The following is a 17,322-nucleotide window of genomic DNA, read 5'->3' as shown; positions in this document are numbered from 1 at the left end:
CCTGTTAAGATGAGTTAGGAAGGACAGCAGCCGCTGCGGTGCATGCATGGAGTCCTAGGAGAGACTGCAGCTGGTCAGCTGGGCGCGGTAATGAGGTCAGACCATGTGCTGCTGACTAATGAACGGTATGGAAGCAGGTCCACGTGAATGTGTGTGTATATTTGATTGTGTCTCTGTGTGTGTGTCTGTGTGTGTGTGTGAGTGTGAGTGTGTGTGTGTACAGTATACGTATATACACCCTGTATCTTGATGACAGTGAAGGATGATGCTGAGCAGAGCCTGTCTATAATTAGCACTGTGTGGCCTGGTCAGGGTGTCAATAATTCCCCAACCAGTTCACAGTTACCACCCGGCTACTGCAGGGAATGAGCTGCAGTTTGATTCATTATGTACCTTCGATACATGCGAAGGGATAATAAGATAAAATCCAGATGCCTCTGGTCTCCTTATTTGAGAGTTATTAAGCCCGCAGTTCTAAGCAGAGCTAACCTGCAGGGCACTTAAGCAACATGCAATTACATGCCATCATCTATTTTGCCCCTGTTACATCATACCTGTAGTTATAGATAATTGTGACTATTATCATAGTAATTATTGTTATGACTTTGTCATGTACTATTCAACATTCGTTCAGATGGGTGTGTTGATGGTTTTCATAATTTGTGAGGATTTTTAAAAGAACTTGTGTGGCTAAACGTTATTTTCTCTCCATCTTCAATACGTATTCAGTATTCAAATTCCACATGGAACTTACAACTCTTAAAAGGCAGTTTCCAGAATATTTGACAGTACTCTCTATTACGACAAGGTCTACATCTGTCTTGGGAGCTCAGTCTTTTTGTAATTCTGACAAGCTTAAACCTGAATATATTTGTGTCCAATCAAGGACCCAGACAGATCTGGCTGCTCCAGAACCCGAAACTTGTTTTGTAAGAGTCTGTAAAAGTGAAAAGTCTGCTGTTCATGTGTGCTAACAGTTTTCTGCTCGATCTGTTGTCCTAGTTCGTCAGTCCTCCTCAGGGACAACAGACTGTGAGTGAAGTGGGTGAACATGTAACGACCTGTCAGTGTGGATAGTCAGATCATTACAGAGAGACACATAAAGGTTATTGCTCTTGCGGCCCCTGGTTCTATGGTTCCCAGCCTGAAGCTTGTGGGGCCATCAACACTAGCCAATGTAAACACATCCATATGCAAATATGGGGGGGTTTGACCTCAAAGAACCCCCCTCGCTTGTGCCTGCTCTTTCCTAACTGGCTCATTTTGCTATCAGTGTACAATCCCGGCATCTTCATTGGCTCACGTCAACAGCTACGCAGTAAACACTGCCCCTTGGAGCTCAGCCCACCATATTGAGCCAGAGAGCAATCTCTTGCCTTCCAGTACCACCATTCAACAGTGCCGCCGGTCATTCGTAGCGCTGGACGGAATTGCTGGTTAATTGAATGCCAGTTCAAATTAGATGGATGAGAGCACTAGAGAATGCCGGCCTGACAACTGGAAGTGGACGAGAGAGTAGGCCCTCGACCCTCCATCGTCCAGACCCCGGTGGAAACACGTCCTAGACTTGGGGAGTGGTACACCAGTAAGGTTCTATGTGAGGCGAGAACACTAAAGGCTGGGTCTCCTGTGTGTTTGGAACGCGTTTACAGAGAGGACAAACCAGGAGGACTGATTTGTGTTCTGGAACAAGCTGAACTTTTAAATATCGGCTTCTCTGTGGAACATGATTAAACATGGACGTCACAGTATATCAATATTATGTTTAATATTCATTCAATCAATCAACTGGAGTACATCTCAATACGTAAAGCAATTGAGTACATGATGAGTGTTTAACTGTAGCGTGTGCCGTTGATGATCCACCGAACCCACAAAACATCATTTATTTGAGTATCATTGTTGAGAGTAGTGTTATTTCCTTGTGCTCTGCGTCATTGCTAGAATCAGACACAAAACTACAAAAAGAAGTAGGGAACACATCTCCCATGATGCATCAGCAGGCCTATGACGTCAGATCAGAAGGTGACATAAAATGTGACCTCATAGTGACATTGGTATCAAATGTTGGCTGGATTAGGATTGCTGGAATGTAATTGGATGGAAAGTATCTTACACAACATGCTTATTGGGGATCAAACCTACCTATTGTACCTTTACAAAACATACAGTACTAACAACATAAGGAAACATTTATTTTAACAAGGTTATAGTATAAAAATAATACGAATATTCATGTGCTATATATAAGCGCCAGAAATAATAGGTGAAAGACATCCCTGAATATTTATCTTAGGTGTAAACAGTTCTTACTTAAAAATGAAAAGAAATGCTTCTGTTTCATCTGTAACATGTTGTCTTTCAGCCAATCTTTCACAACACCCAGGTTCCGCTCACTCGGCCTGCGTCAGACTCCAGTGACGTCCATCATTTTTCCGTCTGCTCTGGAGGCCTTCTGCTGTCCCGTTAAGATGACACGTTTACACAGACTCAGTCTGGGGCTGTGAGGCTTGGCTTGCCGGAGGTCACTGGATGGAATGGTTATCCCGGAAGGATTCTAGGAAAAAGGATATGGCTATAATTCCGAAACACACACAAACAAACAAACACAAACAAACAAACACAAACAAACAAACACAAACAAACAAACACAAACACACACAAACACTTTTTTTCTGTCCCAGTGGGGCCCGACTATTCAATCCCATTCAAGATCTCCAACCACTAACCCATACTTTAACACTAACCCTTTAATGTCATTCTAACCCTAACACCTAAAGTTGACACTTTAACACTAAAAATTTAAAGTTATCAAGCCAAAGAAAAATGATCATGTTTTTTCATACTTCACTAAACTTGTGAGGATTTGGACCCCACAAGGGTAGTTAAACAAGAACACAAACACACACGCAGTTCCCCACCTTGCACACAGACACCAGGATGTAGAGGGGGATGCACAGTAGCGGGGTGATGACCAGGAAAGCAGACATCACCCTGGCCCAGGGCTCTAAGAGGTACATGGACTGGCTGTTCAGGTTGTACAGGAGGGTGACCTGGAAACACAGACGCAACATGGTGACAAACGTGGTCACGGGGGTCAGATGTCTGAGCGGTTAAAGAATCAGGCTAGTAATCAGAAGGTTGCCAGTTCGCTTCCTGGCCGTGCAAAATGACATTGTGTCCTTGGGCAAGGCACTTCACCCTACTTGCCTCGGGGAGCAGGTCCCTGTACTCACTGTAAGTCGCTCTGGATAAGAGCGTCTGCTAAATGACTAAATGTAAAATGTAAATGTCCATGAGGATCATATTATTTAGTGTAGCAATCTATACATAGAGATAGATAGAAACTAAGATGAGAGACTGACAGAGAGAGAGACGGATAGAAACTGATAGAGAGGGAGACTGATAGAGATGTGAGACCCAGCTGTAAGACTCACCCCACAGATGAAGGGCGTGACAAACAGCCAACAGTACTTCAAAACAGGAAACGGCTTGTAGCCTATCATGTCCTGGATGTTGTCATAGAAACGGTCAGCACCTGCAAAGTCAGACAATCCAGTAGAATCAACACTACAACACTTGGTTCCACGGTCCTGTTCACCCGGGTCTGGTCTGATGTCTGGACGTGGGGGGGGAGCGGGGCGTGTTGTGATCCAGGCTTCAGTCAGCTCTGAGCGGAGGAGATTTGAATCCACGTGTCCCACTGGGCAGCACAGCAGCTTACACCAATATTTCACACACCTCTTGGCAAGCTGTATATAGATAGCCTAATGGTCTCAGTCAACCTAATCCGGTTCAATAAAAACAAAGTCCTTAAAAGACATTGAGAGGAAAGGAGCTGTGTAGTGCATGCTGGTTCATCTCAAACTGTTCTGGTTATAAAGTACACAGTCCAGATGTGAAGCTAAGGTCTCTCAGTAGCTCAGTTCCAGCCTGAGGCCTTATTGTCTAACAAAAGCAGGTCAAATGCCCCAAAAAATACATCTCTAAAGGAAAAAAGAAAAAGAAAAAAGCAGATCAACTAGTGACCGGGGTGCGGTCTGTGCCATGTTACCTCCTAAGGTAAGAGGACCTCTTATCCAGGGTGCTAATACTGTACTGGACTCATTCAGCAGATGAAGGGCATACTGTTCTTCATTTGTTAGTGTGTTTGTGACATCACTGACCATAGAGCCATGTTTGTGACATCACTGACCATAGAGCCATGTTTGTGACATCACTGACCATAGAGCCATGTTTGTGACATCACTGACCATAGAGCCATGTTTGTGACATCACTGACCATAGAGCCATGTTTGTGACATCACTGACCATAGAGCCAGGCAATGACCGTGGTCTCCACGCAGGCGATGAAGAGCAGGCTAGTTCCACTGGGGCCGTAGATGTCAATCAGCTGGAAGAGAACCATCCCTCCCTAACACACACACACACACACACACACAGATGGATGGACACAAAGGTCAGAGTGGATGGTGACAGATATCAGATGTTTAAATATATTCTCAATTTCTTTCTTGCAAATGTCATCTACGTCTCTCTCTCTTCCACGGTATTCAGGAAGTTACTGTACCTCTGAAACCAGAGTCAGGCCCAGTAGAAAGCAGACCACAGCGATGACCAGAACCAGGATCTCTCTCCTGTATGGCTTACGCAGTTTTTCAGGGAACATGTCAGTGATGGCTGTGGCCAGACTCTCCACACACACAAACTAGGGATGAAAACACGTTTGTTTGAAAATAACACAAACACAGGCACGCACATTACATTCAGGAGCCTGAGCACACCCAACTGGTACATGCAGTGAGTTATCCATCACACACACACACACACTTCCTGGCCGTTACCTGGCTGTCCAGGCCCAGGAACAGGATCATGAGGAAGAACAGGACGCTCCAGAACTGAGCGCCGGGCAGCAGAGCGAGAGCTCTGGGATACACGATGAAGGCCAACCCAGGACCTGCAGGGGGTGACATGGTCACTGGCTCACCTTAACGAGGGGTCACTGTGAACCTTCGGGTCATTGTGTCGACAACTTTACCCGATACAAAAACAAATAAAAAGCATTTTATATTAACCGTCGCGCTGTGGGGGGTGTGAGACAGCCCGACGGTTAAAAGAAAATGCTTTTTATTTGTTTTTGTATGCGGTAAAGTTGTCGCAACACGACTGTGACTGAAGGGTCACGATGACCCGAAGATAACACAAGGGTTAAACATGCATATGAACATGCCCAGAGACCCTAGAATCGAGAGTTGTGCAGTACAATAAAACACAATGTAGTGACTATATCCGTGTAGGATTAGTTGGGCAACAGTGCCCTCTTGTGGGCTTTGTTATGATACAGTTTCAACAGCCACAATCGGAAAGTGTTGTACTGACAAGAAGACAAAACTAAGTCATGAATACAGGGATCTCACCAGCTTCAATAATCTCTGCTACCTCTACTCCGAGTTCATGAGCCATGAATCCCAATATAGAAAAGACAGCGAAACCAGCAAAGATACTGGTACAGCTGTTTAAAATGCAGAGCGCTATGCAATCTCTGAAAAACACAATCATAATGAACGTCACAAAATCTAATATAAGCTATTGGATATTGTGTGAGTGTGTGCGTGTCTGTGAGTCTGTCTGTGAATGTGTGTGTGTGTGTGTGTGTGTGTGTGTGTGTGTGTGTGTGTGGACATAGACGTCTCTCTCACTTGTAGCAGTCATTGTTGTATTTGTTGTAGCTGCCCAGGGCAGTGAGAACCCCCTGACACACAGCATAGGAGAAGAACACTTGAGTCCCTGCATCACACCACACCTACAGGAGAGAGAGACAGAGAGAGAGAGAGAGAGAGAGAGAGAGAGAGAGAGAGAGAGAGAGAGAGAGAGAGAGAGAGAGAGAGAGAGAGAGAGAGAGAGAGAGAGAGAGAGAGAGAGAGAGAGAGAGAGAGAGACAGAGAGAGAGAGAGAGAGAAAGAGAGAAAGAGAGAGAGAGAAAGAGAGAGACAGAGAGAGAGAGAGAGAGAGAGAGAGAGAGAGAGAGACAGAGAGAGAGAGAGAGAGAGAGAGAGAGAGAAAGAGAGAGAGAGAGACAGAGAGAGAGAGAGAGAGAGAGAGAAAGAGAGAGAGAGAGAGAGATAGATCGACAGAGAGGGAGATAGAGAGAGAGAGAGAGAAAGAGATAGAGATGTTTAGCTACTCACTGTAGATGTGAACAGTTGCGCTCCGTGAAAGATATTCTGCAGGAACATATGGTTTTCATCAGATCTCCTTGAAGACCATAACAAGTCTGTCTGAGGCAACCATGTTTCATCAAAAACAGACACTAACGTCGGCATTCCACTAAATAAACAAACTCCTTCTCTTTCCCAGGACCATTTCCATCTGCAGTCAGTAGGACCGCATCACCGTGATGCAGGACTGCAAGTCCTACATCCCAGTCTGAAAGTCCTGCTGTGTTTGCTTTTCTGCTTTACACCATGCATCCAGATCACTCAACAAAAGAGCTACTAAAGAAATCATATGTGAAATAGTCACGATAAAACAGCAACGTGCGTTTGTTATTAACTGTGTATGTGTGAGAGAGTATGTGTCTGTGTGTGTGTTAGTAATGATTAGTAATGACAGTTTTTATTTAACCAGTTACCTAACTTACACAGTATACATAACTTAATCAGAGCATTGCTACCTGCAAGGTAACATTGGAAGATACTCCAACAACATAATTTACGACAAGTGCCAAGTACTTTGCACTATGTAACTATGCACTTTACGTCTTTGATCATCTGCGACACGTACACTATATGTACTATTTGCTTTGGATAAAATGATCTGCTACATTAACACATTTACATTAATTGATTTAGCAGACGCTTTTATCCAAAGCGACTTCCAAGAGAGAGCTTTACAAAGTGTATAGGTCACTGATAATAACAACAAGATAGCCCCAATAACATTGCGGGTAGCCAAAACATTGAGCACATATTATGAACAACCAAAATAAGTGCCAAAGGGAAGAACCATAAGAGCATGTAGTTAAAAGTTAAAGTTACAATTAAACAACATGAATGGCTATAAGTAACACATGTAATCAAGAATTGTTGAAAATATCTGAAGATGTTTTTCACTTCCCCGCACCAGGCCTCATTCAGTCAGCATCTGGTTAGCGTTAGCACAAAGGTTAAGGATGCTCGTATTCTGCCACTCCCACACCACCACGGCTACAACAGCCTTCCTCAGTTCTCACAACCCTCTGTTTGAACACTGGGCTCTAACCGGTATGTTTATCCCACCAGACATCCGTTCCAGATGCAGAAAAAATGCCACGCTACCAAATGCTCTTTTTGACCAGAACTGTTGTGTCTGGCGATATGTAACTGTGTGACCCCTGCCCCACATTCACGGCCTCCCCTGCCCCCACCCCTGGAGGGGTCCGATGTCGCCCCCAGCCATGACGCTCCCCCCTATTCTAACGTGAGTGTGAGCACTCTGTCTCAAGACACTATCCATCTCTCCCTACAGAAACAGCCAGATGTGAGGCTCACGCGATAAAGTGAATGCTTCGCTTGTCCATCAGTGCCTGAAAAACACAGACAAATTCCCCCTTGGCGACACAAAATTCCACCATAATCTGCATCCTGTGTTTTGTGAGTGCTGAAAAACAACACACACACACACAGACACACACACAGACACAGACACACACAGACACACACACACACACACATACGTGTGAGACTGGATGGGGGCCCCTGAAACAGAGGCAGTGATAGAATTCTTGTAGCGATCCCTACTTCCTTCAAGACACAGAAAGTACATGGCAGGCGTTGTTGACCCTTGACCCTGGAAGCTGTGAAGATCACAAGCTGAAAAAGCAGAAAGACAGAAAGCCTAGCACTTTGTGTGCAGCATCTGTGGATCGTATGTTTACCTTAATACCTACACTTTTAAGTCAACTGACAAACTTCATTCACTCCAGGGATGTTGTCTTTGTAACCTTACACTGATGACGTGGTTGTTAGGGAGGACAGCTTCCGTTACTAAACCCTCTGTTTCACATAAAACTTAGTTTGTTTTTATTGCTGTGTGCTCTTTTCCTGGCCTGCAGGACTAAGCAGGATTTGGCCAGAGACTCACTGTTCATAAGGCTTACTGTCCTTACACATTATTTTGCTAAAATAAAATAAAAATAAAAAAGCAAACTCGTCCTCACTCACAGACACAGACACCCACACACACACAGAGACACACACTTCCTGTGACTCACGGCAGGCTCTGTGATCTTGCTGAGGTTAGGCATGAGGTAGTACTTGAGCCCTTCGAAGGCTCCAGGCAGGGTAACACCTCGGAGGAGGAGGATAAGCAGCATGAGGTAGGGGAACGTCGCTGTGAAGTACACCACCTGGGACGCACCAAACACATCCTATATGCTCCGTTTGCAAGTCTCTTTGGATACAACTACATCTACTAAATGACCAAAATGTACTTGAATTGATATACTATACAGTACATCTATCTATCATCTAGCTGTATATCTATGTATACATACACATACATGTATATACAGTATATGATTGTGTGTGTACGCACAGGCTGAATGCAGACATGGCACTGGTTCAGGGCAACTCACCTTTCCTGTGGATTTGATTCCTTTCCAGATGCAGAAGTAGCAGAGCACCCAGGCCAACAGCAGGCAGAGAGTTATGTCCCAGTTAGGAGTGAAAGACATGTCCCCTGTCTGTCTGATGACCCGATACCTGGAGAGGACATACAGGCAGACAGACAGCTAGACTGGCAGACAGGCAGACAGACAGACAGGCACATCCTCATGTACATGTGCTTGCACATAGATACAAACATGCACACCTACACACATACATTCATTCATTTTATGCATGTAAAATGTGTGCGAATGAGAGTACAACATATGCACACACAATACAAACATACACACCTACCTGCATACATACTTTGTTTTACAAACATTTATAATGTGAACATATAGAGCGTGGACATAAACAGGCAAGTGCAGAAATGCAAAAAAAAATTGCCAAAATCCACTAACATGACATTTTTTCTCCTGTAACACAAATCCATTATGACAGAAAACATGCTTTTCTGGTCTCCATGTGTAGGCACTTTACAGATCAAACCGGGAATGAAATAGCATGTGAATGATAAATACAGATGTTATAATTCCTCTCGTTTATGTTTGAGGGCTTGAGTTTGGAAGAAAGAACACATGTTGTTCTTGTTTGAGCTGTAAACTGCAGTTCTCTGACTCTTTCTCAATTCTGGAGTCACATAGGAAGTCAGGAATGCATCATGAGGGACGCTTCCCTGATTCCTGAAGAAATAACCAAACAAAGAAGACTAAAGTGGTGAACTTTATACGGGGCCCAGTTCCAGTGTTGCGTCATGCAGTTGGACAGCCCTTATTCACCATGGATACGAGAAACCTCACTGAACCTACACCCTACTGATAGGGAGGACACCTCGGCTGTAGGACTGGGGGTTCAGCTTCAAGGACAGTTTAAACTGCCCCTACAAACATCAACTGACACCAACAGTCAGCAGTTGTGTTTGAAAATGAAGTATTTCCGAGCACTCTAAACCCAACAGCCAAAAGTAGAATGTTGTTTGAATGGTGTTTGTTAGGACATTGGTGGGGTTGTGTAAATGTCAGTTTCCTTATCAGTGTGGGTGTGGGTGTATGTATGTGTATATTCACTTACTTCCAATACTCTTCTTCAGGAGAGATGACTTTATTTGCTCTCGGACTGAGCGAAGGAGAAAGAGAGATAAGTTGGGAGAGAAAAGGGCAGGGTTAGAACCATGAGAGAATTGTTTTATTAAATTGAGTGGGTGTCCTGTCTCTCTGTACTGTACCAAAGACATGTTCCCAGTGTGATAAGCTTGGAGTTTCTTCAGAAATTATTTTCTCATCTGTCTTGATTTAAAGTATTATGGTCCAAAGTTGCAGGCATACAATCCCATTGAAAAGTTCCCATTGAACTTACTCTGTGTAGTTGCCATAGTCCAAATAATTAGAATCGTTGCTCAGGAATGACCAACTGGAATTCTGGCTGAATAGGTGTGGGTTTGCAAAAGAACTAATCCGGTTGTGGCACATCTCTGAAAGAGAGAGGATATGCTGTTAATAGTTATGTCCTGTCACTGTGCATTGTCAGCCTGTGTGTACATACATGTGCGGGAATAGATGTTCTTCTTTTGCCTTACATCTACCGTATGGGTGCATGGCTATGGCTATGGCTATGGCTATGGTTTATTGATGATATACCACGGGTAAACCTTTTCACAGTTCGAGATTTTTATTTTTATTGTTTCAGTAATTGTCATCACACACTAGTCGTCCCACAGTACTGCATCTCACCTGTGTTCCAGTAATTATCACAGGTGGTCCATGGGAGGGGGGTTCTGAATGAGTTGAACAGGTAGAAGAGACCCCAGGCTAAAATCAGGATGTAGTAGATGTTCAGGTACATCACAATCACCTGTGAGGCCACGCCCACTCCTGCACAGGAAGGAGACTGTGGTCAGTGCCTGTGTTGAGATGCACTGTCACAGGAAGGATAGGACAGGCCTACTGTGGTCAGTGCCTGTGTTGAGATGCACTGTCACAGGAAGGATAGGACAGGCCTACTGTGGTCAGTGCCTGTGTTGAGATGCACTGTCACAGGAAGGATAGGACAGGCCTACTGTGGTCAGTGCCTGTGTTGAGATGCACTGTCACAGGAAGGATAGGACAGGCCTAATCCACTTTGTTGTGATTGGGTTCACGGTGAATCCCAAACGTATGTATTCACCCTCGAACATGGGGAATATCTTTCTCCAGGCGGTGACTCCACCCTCACTGGTGTACTGGCCCAACGCGGTCTCCAGGAAGAACACAGGGATACCACAGAAGAAGAGGAATATGAAGTAAGGGATGAAGAACACGCCTGCAGGAGGGAACCAGAGAAGAAGACAAGAGTGTTACCATGGTGAAGCGAAGAATCACCAAGCATGCACTGATAAACAGATTGAAAAAATAATAAACACAAGAGAAGAAAAGATCAGTTTGCAAGCTACTTTGACAAAGATGGACTTGCTTCGCAAGAGGCCCTTACAGGACATCACGATGTGTTACTGCGCAGCCGCAGAGTGCACAGTTCTGCAATGTTTTCTAGTGCAGTCTGTTAAACCAATTGACATAATTTGAATGGATTCCCTTCACGAAGAGTGAAGACTAAACAAAGAGGGTCATTGATCTGAAGGACTGCTGTCTTGTTTTTGAGATGTACCGTATACTGTTGGTCTTCTGTTGCTGCCTGCCTGCAGAAACAGAGCTCCCCCCCCCCCCCCCCTACAGCCGAAGACTCAAATATGAAGCTCCCTAAGGCTCTCTCGCCCTCTCGCTCTCTATCTCTCTCTCTTGCCATCTTTTCTCTCTCTCGCCCTCTCTCTATCTCTCTCCCTTGCCCTCTCTCTCTTTCCATATTTTCCTACTCAAGATTGCTTACGTTTTTCTCATTATCTCTTATACGAAATACGAAATGCATACCCTGTCCACTCCTCTCCTCTCTCTCCTCTCCTGTCTCCTCTCTCCTCTCTCTCCTCCTCTCCTGTCTCCTCTCTCCTCTCTCTCCTCTCTTTCTCCTATCTCTCCTCTATTTCTCCTCCCTCTCCTCCTCTACTCTCTCCTCTATATTCAGTTCTGGTGTTCAGTCTTCATATTCTGTTGCAAAAAAGTTTCAAAATGTTCTCCAATTTCTTCTATCTAATGCAAAAATCTTTCAACAATATCACACACCGATTGACAACCTCTCATAGGAGAGAAGGCTTACCTCCTCCATTCTTGTAGCAGAGGTAAGGGAAGCGCCACACATTTCCCAGACCGATGATCTCCCCAGCCATGGAGAGTAAGAACTCAGTCTTGTTCGCCCACTTCTCCCTCTGCAGAACCCCAGCTTGGGGTCTCTCTCCCTGGGCCTCCGAGTCAACCGGTCCCCCCAAAGTGGTCCCCTCATCCGATGCCTCTTTCATGGTCTCTGTCAATCTCAGTCAAACCCACACACGCACATTTTTACGGTCACACAATTACTTACACTCGCCTGGTGGAATGTGTTGAACCCTCGAACTACCATCTGGAATTCCTCAGAGGGACTCATACATAACAATGCAGCCCAATCAAGGGCCGTTCTGTCTGATTTGAAAACTAATCCATGTCCTTCTAAAAACAGTTTTTGCACTTTTGTTGAATGTAAACTTATGCATTAAAACTTTAGAGCATGTTTTTAAAGTGTTTCAAACCAAAGCATTTAATCCGCACAACCTCACAGCCAAATGTCCATGGCTTGTTATTAAGCAAATCAACTTACCTTAAAATGTATGCCTCAGATTTAGATTGATATAAAGTACATACTATAGTATAGTATTATAATGGGACTTAAAGTGCCACTCTGGAAGACAAATTCCTTGACTGGAGAATAGCGGGAGAGCAAGTTCCCTAGTAAGTAATGGGGTGTGTCTTAGCTATTTTCGAGATTCACTCGTCACTCTCTTGGAAATAGCTTTGGATAAAAGCGTCTGCTTTGAATTTGGTTATCATACATTTTTTTTTGTCTTTTATTTGTCCAAATCGGCAACTTTTCTTGCTTTGCATGGGTTACTTTATTTTACGCTTGGGACCATTTTTATGATGGACTGCTGTGCACGATGTACTGTCACTTAATATTTTCAATCAATCAATAACGTTTGGAACTTGTGTGTCCTAATTGGCAGTGATTTCAGAATGCACCTTTTGCACTGGCGTGTTGACCAATTTGATTGGAAAATAACAGTACATAAAACAAAACGTTTTGAATATCGTATTTATTATTTTATGGATCGTGCATCGTGAAGGATGACAACAGCCGCTGCATCGTCGACTGTGACGTAAATTTGTGACGTTGCAACCAGGAAACTCGAGCTCTGCAGGAAACGAACGTCGGCTATTTGTAAACAATCGACAGAGATACTCAAATGCATCTTCATGTTGTGATGCTGCAAGCTGAATGTGCATCCTTGTGCTTGCGCTTCATTTCGACAAAATCTATATGTCGTGATGTGGTCTATTGTCTAAAAGAAGTCACGTGCATTTGGAGGTAGCTCTACAACATCTCGGTAAGCCAGGGCTAGCTATATTTCTTAGGCGTGGTAGCTAGCTGATTAATGTTGGCTCACAGTCCGAGATCCGATGTAGTAGGTGGTTTTGACGGGATGGATTTAACTGTTTGATGTGGTAGTTATGTCATCCCATATTTGCCATCAGCAAACAGGAAACAGACTGTTAAAGCTACTTAGTAGAACATGTTGTCAAGTAAACTCAAACCGTTAAACCATATCCCTAGTCTACTTTTTCGTGTCCATGGTGTATTAGAAAAAACCTAAAAGTAGTTTAAACGCCTATTTTCCAGACTGTCATGTTTGCCGTAAGGACACCAGAGGAGGAATGCTCCTCGGAGGTGGAGGAGATGGACACTTCGGAGCCTAATTGGTGCTGGTTTTACCTGGCAGAGTGTGGAGTCTGGCACATGTTTGAGGTATGGTCATGGTCATTTACCCATCAGTCTAGTCGACATTCACTGCATCCATCTATTTGAGAGATCTATCCAGTCATCCTCACCTTATCCCCACCACAAACTACGCCCTTGCCGATGACCTATTCATTGGTTAAACCATCCAGCTGCCTCAGGGTATCACAGTGTCAGCTGTCAGTCTTTCTGACCTAGCTCTGCCTCCTCTGGTCCTCGTCACACCTCTGGCCTCCTATGTACAAACACACATTGATCATCCACCCACTGCTTCAGCAGGGAGGAGCCATTCAAATGTGTGTGGTGGACTGGGCCACACCGTCCACTGTTCCAAATGTTCATCTCTCGTCTGACTCTTAACGTGTCTGCTAGATTGATCCAAGTGCTGCATGCTCAGTGACCAGTGATCAAATTGAACAGCACTACAGCCGGAATCAACATGGTGTCATGGAGTTCTACACCGCCAAGTACACCTACAGGCTAGACTTTTCAGGTACTAAAAGTACTAAAAAAAATTGCTATGAGCAATTGTTGTATGGGATAGTCATTGATTGGCTCATATTTGATTGACATTATTCCTGTCCAGTTATGAAACAGATAAATGTGACAACCGGGAAACAGCGGCCAATCAAGCGGTCCCTTCACTCTGCAACTGGCTTCAGGTATTATCAGCCTCTGTATGAGGAAAATAATTAATGTAGGATTATCGATTTGTCGTCTGAAATGTACTCATGAGTTCATGGATTTTAAACCCTTTCTGCCATTGTTTAAAGTGAACTTGCACAGGCTGGTATAATGTTATTTCTATCCTAGGTCTTGAAACCCTTTAGTCTACCTGAAGGTTAAAGACAGAATATACTAAATCTGGGGCAAATACAATATAAAAGCTGGAAACAAATCGATATTGAGAATAATTGTCATCTGTCATCTTCACCAGGTTTATTTGTGACAATCTGGCCTTGCCAGTTCCCTGTCATTGGGAGAGGATAAACACTGATGATCCCTATCAGGTATGGACACAAGACCTGTGTCAACAGTATGACCATATATGGTCAGCATTCTTAAATGAATGGAACCCCCTAAACACACTTAGATGTAAGGGTTTTCGGAATGCAGTGTTACCAAAGCTATTGTAAGGCTACAGGTTTTCAGTCGTTGTAAATTACACTATTTCTAAATGTTGTTGTTGCTGTTTTAGCTTGTTCAGTTAAGCAGAGATACTTATGAGTTCAAGGAGGTTGCCAGGCTGTATGAGAGAACTATGGGACACCCAATCAAAACCATCCAGAGGATTCAGAACCTGGACCTGTGGGAGTTTTTCTGCAGGTAATTGACTTACTTTCTTCAATATATTCTTTGATACAGTACACAGTCATTTACATTCAGTTATTATATTTTTATTGTACAGTTTTTACGTTACTTGTTTATTTTTTGGATGTAGATGCACATTGTGAATATTTATTGAATGTAATCTGAGGCTGACCAATGCCCTATGTGTTTTTCTTCTTCCTTGGTTTTTCCGAAGGAAAAAAGCACAGTTGCGAAAGGTAAAGCGCACGCAGGACATCGAGGAGAGGATGTTGTTTCACGGCACAGGCCATAGCAACGTTCCTGCTATTTGTACGTACAACTTTGACTGGAGGCTTACCGGTAGCCATGGAGATGTCTATGGAAAAGGTAGGTCCCACTTGTGTTGTGACATGTACGCGGCTATGAGATACCATAAATCGCTCTTTCCTATTCTTTGTTTAGGAAGCTATTTTGCCAGAGATGCCAAATACTCCAGTAAATTCTGCCTTACGACAGGAAAACACAACTTTGCTCTGCAGAAGCATGGCCTGGCGCCACCGATATTTGCCAGCGAGCCTCCTTACAAGACCATGTTCCTGGCAAGGGTGTTGGTCGGAGAATACACACTCGGCCACCCACTGTACTGTAGACCTCCTTCAAAGGATGCGAGCTATACCAACTTCTTTGATAGCTGCGTGGACGATGTAGCCAACCCAAAGATTTACGTTATCTTTGACAGCAACCAGATTTACCCGGAATATCTCATCGAGTTCTACTAAGGCCCACAGGAACTGTGTAAACATTTGCTTTGGGATTATTACACAAAGAACAGGGGCGTGGTCCACTAACCAGGAATGGATTGGAAAACAAAAATGAATGAGAAATGAAGATGCACAGAGAAGATGTTGTCTTCCTGTTTGAAGAGAGTGCCTGATTGGGCCTGGTTGATATTAAGTGCCTTTAATGGATTGTGAATACAGAGGCGTTAGGTTTCTATATGCTCAGTGTCAATTGTGTTGTTTTCCTGTGTTGTGCTTTATGTTAATAAGACATTATCGGACAGGACGAGTACAAGGATGTCACTGATGAAAAGAAAAGTACACTGTTAGAATGTACCGGGTGTTTCTTCCTCTATCAAGAGGCCGTTTGGGACCTTTAATGCCATCTAGTTAAAAGCGACTACGTGCTCTGTGTATTACCCTACCATGTTTTTGAAGAAGATGCTTTGGCTTCACTGAATATGATAATGAAACAATTTCATAGTCTAAAATAGAGTCCTTCAGCACAAAACCTAATAGACTTGGACCCCCAGGCTATAGTAAAGATAGTGAACACGAATGTACACTGTTCTGTAAACGTTTTCAGCATTTTAAAAGTCGCCTACTGTACACACATTACTTGTAGTTGCTCTACCTTGACTTATTAATGAATGCAGTTCTTGGTTACAGGAACGATGTAGTGGTATTGACAACACCAACTCTCTACAAGAACAAAGAAAAACTTAGTACAACTTTGAAAAGGGTTGTATAGTTCTTGTTAGTATTTAGTGTCTATTCTGAGAGCAGAGTTGTAATGTGTTCGGATGGCTGTGAACTCCTCCGATGGGCCAGTCTGATCAGATGTTGCCTTCGGTATCTTTCAAAGGAGGGGGTGGGAGGATTGAAGACAGAACTGGATTGTTCTGGTTTTAATGTTCCGTCATTCTGGACGGCTCTTGTGTAAGTCAAGTGGGCATTGTTTTGAACAAGGTCCAAAATGCCTTAAGCAAGGGCTAAACTGTTTCTTTTGCCCATTTTTTGCACCATGCTGTATTGTAGTTCTGTGTCTTGGGAGTTATTGACCTGTGTGTGTATTCTATGTAATACTTAGCATGCATGGGAGGCACCTTCTTAAACCCAAGTTAAACAATCTACCTCATTCATTCAGCACTTTAGAAATGTTTTAGATTCCACATTGAAATGTCCCTCAGAACCAATGGATTTGTGTTTCCTCTCTGTGAGAGGGTGTGTCTGTGTGTCATGATGACAAAAGCCCTTTGTGTGTGTTACATTTTATGAGATACTGTGAGATGATCATTTGTGTCCTTTTTTATTGATTATATTGTATGAAATTGATGTGGGTCTAAAGTAAAGATGTGTGGGAATTTATTTCTGAGTTTGCATTCTTTGCAAAATTTGAACAATTGTTTTTGTCATTTCTAATGGTGTTCTAAACTGTTCTATGTCAACAATACATTTATAAACAATTACCATAGCAGCTGTCTCTACTTTCATCTCTAACTGGAAAAAGATTGTAAATTATAAGTTGTTCATAAACTGTACTGTCACAGAGACTAAATCAGTCCTGGAGTATGATTGTGTACATAACACTGTAAATAAATTCTGTGTAAATCGTGTGTTAATGTTGAACAGTTTGTATGTGTATAGTCTTGCGTGATGATTGGTCAGTGTTTAATGTTAAATAATGAAAATTT

At 43.4% G+C, this 17,322-nt stretch overlaps 2 protein-coding genes across 3 annotated transcripts; one reads left to right on the top strand and one right to left on the bottom strand.

The window, feature by feature from the left end:
- Positions 1 to 1,751: 1,751 nt before the first annotated feature.
- Positions 1,752 to 12,490, bottom strand: LOC146276306 (sodium- and chloride-dependent betaine transporter-like). The gene is made up of 16 exons (XM_084701544.1): positions 12,366 to 12,490; positions 11,832 to 12,043; positions 10,812 to 10,946; positions 10,379 to 10,519; positions 10,005 to 10,119; positions 9,720 to 9,764; positions 8,615 to 8,741; positions 8,252 to 8,386; positions 5,700 to 5,803; positions 5,418 to 5,542; positions 4,845 to 4,957; positions 4,571 to 4,708; positions 4,312 to 4,414; positions 3,438 to 3,538; positions 2,922 to 3,053; positions 1,752 to 2,557 (listed from the first exon to the last, which is right to left on the bottom strand). Exons 2-16 carry the CDS (start codon positions 12,028 to 12,030, stop codon positions 2,408 to 2,410), a joined length of 1,863 nt encoding a protein of 620 aa, XP_084557670.1. The 5' UTR covers positions 12,031 to 12,043; positions 12,366 to 12,490; the 3' UTR covers positions 1,752 to 2,407.
- A 459-nt stretch (positions 12,491 to 12,949) lies between these two features.
- Positions 12,950 to 17,244, top strand: LOC146276305 (protein mono-ADP-ribosyltransferase PARP11-like). 2 transcript variants are annotated; one of them, XM_084701550.1, is made up of 8 exons: positions 12,950 to 13,149; positions 13,443 to 13,568; positions 13,932 to 14,052; positions 14,146 to 14,221; positions 14,497 to 14,569; positions 14,758 to 14,885; positions 15,085 to 15,236; positions 15,312 to 17,244. In XM_084701550.1, exons 2-8 carry the CDS (start codon positions 13,449 to 13,451, stop codon positions 15,626 to 15,628), a joined length of 987 nt encoding a protein of 328 aa, XP_084557676.1. In that variant the 5' UTR covers positions 12,950 to 13,149; positions 13,443 to 13,448; the 3' UTR covers positions 15,629 to 17,244. The 2 variants fall into 2 exon arrangements, with proteins under 2 accessions (XP_084557676.1, XP_084557675.1); XM_084701549.1 differs by having other exon boundaries at positions 15,085 to 17,244.
- The last annotated feature ends 78 nt before the right edge of the window (positions 17,245 to 17,322 follow it).

Source organism: Hypomesus nipponensis, chromosome 7 (genome assembly GCF_054491055.1).
Source record: "Hypomesus nipponensis isolate SF chromosome 7, ASM5449105v1, whole genome shotgun sequence".
Classification (NCBI taxonomy): Eukaryota; Metazoa; Chordata; class Actinopteri; order Osmeriformes; family Osmeridae; genus Hypomesus; species Hypomesus nipponensis.
The sequence above is the reverse complement of the archived record's forward strand: the minus strand, read 5'-3'. Positions and strand labels throughout refer to the sequence as shown.